This window comes from Pelobates fuscus, chromosome 3, assembly GCF_036172605.1.
Source record: "Pelobates fuscus isolate aPelFus1 chromosome 3, aPelFus1.pri, whole genome shotgun sequence".
NCBI lineage: Eukaryota > Metazoa > Chordata > Amphibia > Anura > Pelobatidae > Pelobates > Pelobates fuscus.
The window spans coordinates 264,481,944-264,491,672 of record NC_086319.1 but is presented as its reverse complement, the minus strand read 5'-3'; the positions used below and the strand labels follow the sequence as shown (position 1 = coordinate 264,491,672).

At 41.5% G+C, this 9,729-nt stretch overlaps 1 protein-coding gene across 1 annotated transcript; it reads left to right on the top strand.

Moving 5' to 3' along the window:
- The first annotated feature begins 413 nt into the window (after positions 1-413).
- SFTPC (surfactant protein C) lies at positions 414-9,242 on the top strand. The gene is made up of 5 exons (XM_063445515.1): positions 414-504; positions 680-832; positions 3,598-3,717; positions 4,047-4,154; positions 8,185-9,242. The coding sequence occupies exons 1-5, from the start codon at positions 466-468 to the stop codon at positions 8,287-8,289; spliced, it is 525 nt and encodes a 174-aa protein (XP_063301585.1). The 5' UTR covers positions 414-465; the 3' UTR covers positions 8,290-9,242.
- The last annotated feature ends 487 nt before the right edge of the window (positions 9,243-9,729 follow it).

The following is a 9,729-nucleotide window of genomic DNA, read 5'->3' as shown; positions in this document are numbered from 1 at the left end:
AATGTTTAATTAAAAAAATGAGCAAATGATGACAGGGGGATCAGGGGAGATGGTGATATAGGTAGGTAGGTGAATTGGTGACACTGTGATACAATGATGCAGTTTTTGACACTGGGAAAGTAATGCCAATAGGTATTGTGTAGGGATTTTCTGACTGAAAGAAGTTCTGCATTGTATAAAAAATATTTATTTAGTAAAAAAAAAAAACTAAAAAAACTATCAAGCTCCATAGCAGAGTAATGTTCTGCAGATCTGGTATATAAGGGGTTACTTTTAGTGCGACCTCTTTAAAAAGTTTATAAGTGATCCCATTCTTGAAAAATTTGTTGAGTATGAACAAACACTATGCAGTAGAAGTGGAGAGCACTTCAAAGTAATTAGTCTGCTCCAGATATTGCTATATATATATATCAGATCTTCGCCAAGAGAACCACACATTTCTACTCTCCAAAAGGACCAAGCAACATGGACCAGAGCAAAGCCGTCTTAATGGACCGACCCCCAGTAAGTTATCGGAAGTGTCCAACTATTCAATGCACTCTACTATGCAATCTTTAGCTAGGAAGCATATGTACATAGTGCAAAAGATGATCTGAGAAGGTTATAGATGCAGATCTTTGTCCAGGGAGCAGATAATGGAAACATTAGATCTTTATTCAGTTTTCTCTCTATGTCCCAGGTGTACTCTGAATTGCTGCCACTGCCAGGCATCCCATGTCTGGGCAGCTTCAAGAAGCTCTTATGCGTGGTCCTCGTTGTGGTGGTCCTGGTCGTGGTCCTTCTTGGAGTCCTGCTGATGGGGCTGCATATGAGCCAGAAGCACACAGAGACGGTCAGTACTAATAAATCAATCATTAATCTTTAAATAAGGAACAGTCAGCTTTGTCAATAATTTCCAATTCAATAGACACAGTCATTAAATAGATTATGATCACGATGCATTATTACATTCATGAGCTAATGTATAATTAATTAATACGCAAAGGCTAATATGATAACAGCTAATAAACAAACCACAAAGCTCATTGGCACCTGGTCAACAAACAGTGGAAGCTCCTGATGTAAATATTAGAAATATAGAAAGGATCAAAATCACTATAGCCCGCCAGGCAATTTAATTCTACAGGGCACATGCGGCTGCAAGTCCTGCTTTCAAACATCTCGCTTTAGGAGAATCCAGTTAGCTCAAAAGAACTAAGCAAGGATCACTGACTGAGAGCAGGTCCGGATTTAGATGAAAAGAGGCCCTAGGCTATTCCACTTATGATGCCCTTTCACCTCCCATTTTTAAGTTTGTAAATTACATGAGAGACAATAAAATACATCATTACTGTGATATATATCAATATGTTAAATGAAACATGTTATGATTGGTACTAACCTTTATAAAAAAATGTGGCACGGATAATAAATAAAAAAAAAGTCGAGATGAGGAGAGGGGGGGGTGATTGTGAGAGGGACGGGGGTGATGAGAAGAGAGGGGGTGATTGTGAGAGGGAGGGGGGATGAGGAGAGGGGGGGTGATTGTGAGAGTGAGGGGGTGATGAGGAGAGGGGGGGTGATTGTGAGAGTGAGGGGGTGATGAGGAGAGGGGGGTGATTGTGAGAGGGACGGGGGTGATGAGAAGAGAGGGGTGATTGTGAGAGGGAGGTGGGGATGAGGAGAGGGGGGGTGATTGTGAGAGTGAGGGGGGTGATGAGGAGAGGGGGGGTGATTGTGAGAGTGAGGGGGGTGATGAGGAGAGAGGGGGGTGAATGTGAGAGGGAGGGGGGTGATGAGGAGAGGGGGGTGACTAAAAAAATTACCTTAAATCCCTGGTGGTCCAGTGGGGGCTGCCTGGTGGTCCGGTGGGGTCCCTGGTGGTCCGGTGGCCCTCATTTCCGGTCTGCAGCTCCGCAGAGCTGCAGACCATGGATCTCGCGAGACCCAATCAGAGCGTTGCCGTGGTAACCCGCGGCAACACTCTGATTGGGCAGTGCATGCGAGATCCATGGTCTGCAGCTCTGCACATTGCGGAGCTGCAGACCGCCGGTCTCGGCGATCGCGGCAGGAGGGGCATTGCAGTCTGCCCCGGGCACCCCCCTAGTAAGTGGCACCCGGGGCGGACCGCCCCCCCCTTAGTACGCCACTGGTCATATCATATGCGTAGAATTTCTCCTTATTTTCGGTTCAGTGTTTTAGTGTTCACTGTTTTTAGAATAGTGTAATTTTAATTTTGCTAGCAATTTGAATGTAGGCCCCTCTTGATCTTGAGGCTCTAGGCTGAAGCCTAGTTAGCCTATAGGAAAATCCGGCCCTGACTGAGAGCATTAACTGAGCACGGGTCCTGTATCTGTCAGGCTTTTCTTAGTGACATCCAACTTCTCCTTCAGGAGAAGAATGGATACAGAACAGGAATGCAGGTATGTTTCAAACAATAGTAAAATAGTTTGATTATTTACTGTGAGCAGGTGCCAGGGCCGTCATGGCACCAAAATCACTACAGCGTGCTGCAGGCAGTGTTTATGGTGCTTGAAGTTTTTCTTTAACTAAATATTAATTTAATGGAATAAAATAAACTATGAGTATTGTGCCTCCCAAGACTCACAGTTAGCCTTTTGAGATTAATTACTAGTGTGTATCTCAGTCATAAACACTGGTTATTCAATATTATTTAGAGAAAGCATAAGTTGTTTTTTTTTTACAGATTACAGCCTTCAAAGACCAAGATTAGTATCTGTCCAAGAATAACCATGCACTGTCAGGACAACATTTAGGGAGAAATATATCAGAGCATAACCGGTGCTATTCTAGGGCAAAGTACTACATACTCTGGGGCATTTTATAGACATCCACGGCGATTGCTCCCTTTTTAACACTATGCCCAATATTAGCACTTGTTTTGCCTTGATAATGCTCACCCTTAATGTTCAGGAAAGGTTACCTCTGCCACCAGCATCAAATTCACAATCATCACAACATATTCTACACTCATAATAGTGAATACACCTTCATTGATATTAGTGTACCATGCCTTGTCTGGTTTAGGAGAGTGGTGCACTGTCCTACATAACATATATATACATACATAAACATAGTCCTCATTATGTTTCAATAATTAGCTGTTACATGATTTGCTTAGTTCTTTTGATATGACAGTCTGTGCAGCGCTGGCCCAGGGGGCACATAGAGTGTGGCGGTGAACACCCCTAGCACTATTCTCAGTTGAAGTGATAAGAACTGGAAGTGGCAGCAGAGTGGGGAATGAATTAGGGAAGAAAATGAAGAGAGAATCATTTTAGGGATAGATAACATTTATTTTATTTGTAGAGTGTGGGAGTGCACTGTATGTGTATGTTCTTGAGGTGCAGTTTTGGTGGGGCAGTATTTTGTTCTTGGACCCAGGCAGCACAATGCCTTTGAGAATTGTGGAGTATTTACTAGAGAACATACCATTTGTATGCCACCAAAGTAAACCTGGAAAGAAAACAATGTTACTCCATCAATATCACACAGATATGTGTATGTATGTATATATATATATATTGTTAAATGGACTCCACCTACTTTGGACTACACTGGCATTAATGTGACACAGAGTCTTTGTTCCCCTTTCAGATATTCCAGATGTCTCTGCATGATGGCACCGAATCTGCCCTTCGCAAGGAAGGGGTTGCTACGTTTCACCTGGACACTGGGATCAATTCCTCAGCTACTGTGGTGTATGACTACAATAAGGTAATGAGAGGGTAGTACTGGTAGACGTTAATAAAATAAAGTAAAGCTTTGAAACTCTAGGGTTTATGGTAGAACTGGACAATGGGTTGTATCAGATATGAGTTGTTGTCCAAAGACAGCAAGCTACCAGAAGCCTTAGTTTATGGCAATCGTGGCTAACCCTGATCTCTCCAGATGTTTTAGAATGAGTTTCCCATGAAGTTTAAGGCTTTTCGCAGCTGAAACTAGTCTACATCAGCTGGAGGGCCAAAGAATTGCCATTACTAGTCTTTAATAAGAAGAAAAATGCTATAATGTGATTTGTTAACATATCTGTTGTGCCTCTACAGCTGCTGATCAGCACCCGCCCTCGCCCTGGACGTGGATGTTACATCACACGCATGGATCCAGAGAATGTTCCAAGCCTCCAGAGTATTGCAGAGAATGTGCTGAGCAAGGTGAGACAGTGGGACACTTTAAGACACATATAGTCCTAAACGCAAACAGAATATAGAAACAGACAATAAACAGAGACATGGCAGAAAAACATAGACATGGAAGAGAGAATGCACACAGAGACAGGGCACAAAGAGATAGACATAAAACAGATAATGGACACAGAGACAGGGCACAAAGAGGTAGACATAAAACAGAGAATGGACACAGGGAGACTGTGAATAGAGAGAGGAGATGCAGATAGAATACAAAAAACTGATAGGAAACAGATGCAAATGAGAGATTCATTCTGGAAAAACAGAGATACAGTATCTCACAAAAGTGAGTACACCCCTCACATGTTTGTAAATATTTTATTATATCTTTTCATGTGACAACACTGAAGAAATTACACTCTGATTCAATGTAAAGTAGTAAGTGTACAGCCTGTATAACAGGGTAAATTTGCTGTCCCCTCAAAATAACTCAACACACAGCCAATAATGTCTAAACCGTTGGCAACAAAAGTGAGTACACCCCTAAGTGGAAATGTCCAAATTGGGCCCAATTAGCCATTTTCTCTCCCCAGTGTCATGTGACTCATTAGTGTTACAAGGTCTCAGGTGCGAATGGGGAGCAGGTGTTAAATTTGGTGTTATTGCTCTCACACTCTCTCATACTGGTCACTGGAAGTTCAACATGGCACCTCATGGCAAAGAACTCTCTGATGATCTAAAAAAAGAATTGTTGCTCTACAAAAAGATGGCCTAGGCTATAAGAAGATTGCCAAGACCCTGAAACTGAGTTGCAGCATGGTGGGCGAGACCATACAGCGGTTTCACAGGACATATTCCACTCAGACCAAGCCTCGCCATGGTCGACCAAAGAAGTTCAGTGCACATGCTCAGCATCATATCCATAGGTTGTCTTTGGGAAATAGACATATGAGTGCTGCCAGTATTGCTGCAGAGGTTGAAGGGGGTGGGGGTCAGCCTGTCAGTGCTCAGACCATACGCTGCACACTGCATCAAATTGGTCTGCATGGATGTTGTCCCAGAACGAAGCCTCTTCTAAAAATAAATGTACAAGAAAGCCCACAAACAGTTTGCTGAAGACAAGCAAACTAAGGACATGGATTACTGGAACCATGTCCTGTGGTCCGATGAGACCAAAATAAACTTACTTGGTTCAGATGGTGTCAAGCGTGTGTGGCAGCAACCAGGTGAGGAGTACAAAAACAAGTTTGTATTGCCTACAGTCAAGCATGGTGGTGGAAGTGTCATGGTCTGGGCCAACATATGTGCTCCTGGCACTGGGGAGCTACAGTTCATTGTCACATGTACTGTGACATACTGAAGCAGAGCATGATTCCCTCCCTTCGGAGACTGGGCCGCAGAGCAGTATTTAAACATGATAACGACCCCAAACACACATCCAAGACAACCACTGCCTTGCTAAGGAAGCTGAAGGTAAAGGTGATGGACTGGCCAAGCATGTTTTCAGACCTAAACCCTATTGAGCATCTGTGGAGCATCCTCAAACGAAAGGTGAGGGAGCGCAAGGTCTCTAACGTCCACCAGCTCCGTGATGTCATCATGGAGTGGAAGAGGACTCTAGTGGCAACCTGTAAAGCTCTGGTGAACTCCATGCCCATGAGGGTTAAGGCAGTGCTGGAAAATAATGGTGACCACACAAAATATTTACACGTTGGGCCCAATTTGAACATCTCCACTTAGGGGTGTACTCACTTTTGTTGCCAATGGTTTAGACATTAATGGCTGTGTGTTGAGCTATTTTGAGGGTACAGCAAATTTACACTGTTATACAGGCTGTATACTTACTACTTTACATTGTAGCAGAGTTTCATTTCTTCAGTGTTGTTACATGAAAAGATATAATAAAATATTTACAAAAATGTGAGGGGTGTACTCACTTTTGTGAGATACTGTGTATCCAAAAGGAGTGAGATAACGAATTATAAACAATAAAACCAGAAAAAAAAACAGATGGGAAACAAAGGTAATTAAGACAATACACCAACATATAGAGAAGGGTATTAAACGGACACCGAAGACCCCTAAAGCACTTTAGCTTTCTGAAAAATGTTATGTGTGAAGAGTGTATCCTCTTTTTTTCATTTTGCAAAAAATGCAGATTTCAATAGAAAGTGGCACTTTTATAAATTAACATAGTTTGAACCTCCTGGCTTTCAAGCAGACAACTGGTCCAGTTACTTCCTGGTTTAATTAGCTCAGTGGAGCTAAACTCAAAAGGCAGGCACTGCTCAGAGCAACTGCCTTGCAAAGACTTCTCATTGACCTGCATTGGGAAGTCTGTGATTGTACAGCCACAGAAAGTCTGATTGGGGTTAGAAGAGGAGGGCTTGCAAAGGCAGCAGACAAGAAAACGGCAAGTTTTGCAAGCTGTTTTTATATATAACTCCAATGAAAAAAATGCATAATTAAATGAACGCAAGTTTTTATTTGGGGTATATCTATTAAACATTAAATTTGATTTATGTTTGTATTTGTGTAGGGGAGTATCCCTTTAACATTACATCTTGGTTCCTATTTGCAAAATATGTAATGAATAACTAATAATCACATATGCCTATATGGGTATATGGTGATCATGGACCATCACTAGACCCTATTCTTGCATGGCATTCTCACAGACAGACTAAAGTGGAACATCGCAGAAAGAGGCTAAGCCAAATATGACATAACAATTCTGTTGAAAGGACTGCTTTGTTCCTTGAAATGGACATGGATGGACAGGAATAAAATTTGTTTCCATTGATGTTTTCATTAAAAAAATATGTGTGGCTTGACTGCTCCTTTAAGCAAACAGTGGTTCAGTCATTCCACATGGCCACAAACAACTGTTTCACATAAATTTACATCCAAAACACATTACACTGGAAAGCTTGGAAAGCTTTTAAAACACTGGAGATTTCACTCATTTAAAATGTATAAAGTTGCTCTATGAAGTCTTGTTTTCTAATGTTCTAATGTTTGAAAATCCCTCTTGTAATACATAGGAAACTTCACTGAAGTGAAATCCCTTCAATTTATATCATTTACTAAATGTCCCTGAACAGAAATTAAATTAAGCTTACTGTGCTTCCGCAATTAATGGCTGTATTTGCTGCCCGCAAGTGCAAATGGGTCCATTCAAAAGGCATATTTTTAAACTCGATTTATTTTTGCTATTCAGAATCATTTTATTCAGATTTAAAGCTATTTACAACTCCAGATTGTTTTCAATTATAGTGTATTGTGGGTTTCCTTTTCTGACATTCTATACACATTAATATAATTGTGTATTATCACTGCCTGAACCAGAAATAGATCCAAAAATAGTGTAATCCATTAAAAGCAGATGCCTATGACTAAGTATATATGATGAAACCACTCACATGACACAGAGCCTTCAACAGACTCTGTAAAAGTCGTTTTAAAGAGGCCTTCCATGAATTCCAATTTAGCCACTACAAACCCGATTTTATGTAACTGTCCTGATGTCATGCTGCCTTTATGAATGGAGAGCTACTGACTGGCTTAGAACATCAGCTTGAGCTCTCAGCCAATCAATGAAGACCTTGTCCAATGCTGTCCAAGGTTTTCTATTTCAAGAACCAAAAAAAGTGGAAGGAAAAGGAAAGAGCTTAACAGCATTGGATTTTGAGATATTGGGGTGAAACTATTCATTAACGTTTTAACTCCTAACGGTAAGTTGGCACCAAAGACCTTCTGGTACCATAACAACTTTATTCTAATGATGTTATGTTTGTTATGATGCTGAGAGCATTTCTTTAAGACCAAAATAGCCAAATTAGAAAAAGTCAGTTATGCTTCCAGTTAGACTATTTTAGCTTACAATTTGAAATTCAATTTGAAACCACATTGAATTCTCCCTTTAGTCATTAACCATGTGCATTAAAACCACTTACATAATAAAATAGTAAGGCATTTCTCAGTAGGGTAACTCACAAACTGCGTTTCAACATGAGGGGGACACCATTCCATACTTTTTTTTATTATTTTATTTTAGATTGGACAGAAAGAAGGTACCTCCCAGCAGCTTGTATCTGACCTTTCCGTGCTGGGAACGACCAGTCGAGTTTTGTGTGGACAACTTCCCGTGTACTGGGCCTGAGCATGCATTATTCCATTTGTACTTAAACACATTTAAGATTCTACAATCGTAGTGTGAGTTGTTGGACTCCTCCATGCGTACAATGAAATGATTCTGTCATTGGGACACTGTGTAACCACTTTACCTGAAAACCTCATAAATCCTGAATAAATTATCACCTTCAAGTAATCTGTCACTGACATGTGGTGGGATCTCACTGTCACCTCCAGATGTACAGCATTACCTGCCTTCATATAACCTCCACACACTTCATTACACTTCTACCTACCCTGAAATTGTGTTTGTCAAATATCTAATCTGCATTTGTGGTGTCACATCCTATATCGTGACCTATCACTGCTAGATGCAATATGATGTATCTTGTCACAGATATTCGTCTTCTGAGCCCTAGGTCCTGCCAACTCCAAACACAGAAACCTATTTTTCATCAAAGTGTCATATCAATATATATATTTTTGGGGGTTTTACACTTTTGTGTCATATCCCCCCACATCGCACAGAGCATAGCTCCACCGTGTGACCAACACCAAACACATTGTAGTCCTTCTATGTCCCGAATTTGTTCCCTATGTCCTGTCACCCATGTTAGACAACACAGTGCATCTCCTCGGTGTCCAGTCAGCCCACACCAAACACAGAATAGATATTGCACCACTGTTACCACTCATACTGTATGACCCACATCAAAGTTTATTTCCTGTCTTCCTAGCCACAATGTAACCCTTACAATTTAACTTGTGCTCTCCATCCGTGTGGCCCTCTTCTTAATGTTCTTAATCTTCTGCTTGTCTCATTCCCCTTTCACAATCTGTTCCCAATTATAGACTGCCTCTGGGTTCTGTATATACTGGATTAGCTGTAATGGTTTTGGGATTTCCTTACCAGTGATTTTATATTGTCTGTCGTTGAAATAAATCATATTTCTGAAAAAATAAAATGTTCAGCATGCAGAATGGGCTCTATATTATTTATATATGATATGTGCATATAACTGTATTAGAACTAGCTTAAGGGAAATAAAATAATGTCTTCTCTGTTGTTATCTAAAATACCTATTACCATATATACTCGAGTATAAGTCGAGTTTTTCAGCACAATTTTTGTGCTGAAAACCCCCCACTCGACTTATACTCGAGTTAATGTCTGTATTATGGCAACTTACATTGCCATAATACAGACAAGGACCGCCGGGCTCATTACAAACCCGGCGGTCCTGTTGGGGGCTGGCAGAGAGCAGTTACCTTTCCTGCAGCTCCCTTCTCTCTCCTCTGGTCCGGTCAGCTCCCACTGCAAGTCTCGCGAGAGCCGCAGGGTCAGAGCGTTGCCACGGGTTACCGTGGCAACGCTCCGCGCGGCACTCACACAGCGAGACTTGCAGTGGAGCTGACCGGAGGAGAGAGAAGGGAGCTGACAGGAGTGCACACCACTGGACCACCAGGG

What these genes read in the sequence shown, in the direction of transcription:
- SFTPC (XM_063445515.1), top strand. Translation starts at nt 466, where the DNA reads ATGGACCAGAGCAAAGCCGTCTTAATGGACCGACCCCCA. An exon ending in TCTTAATGGACCGACCCCCA is followed by an intron (nt 505 to 679) that starts GTAAGTTATCGG and finishes TCTATGTCCCAG; the next exon opens with GTGTACTCTGAATTGCTGCC. An exon ending in CAGAGAATGTGCTGAGCAAG is followed by an intron (nt 4,155 to 8,184) that starts GTGAGACAGTGG and finishes ATTTTATTTTAG; the next exon opens with ATTGGACAGAAAGAAGGTAC.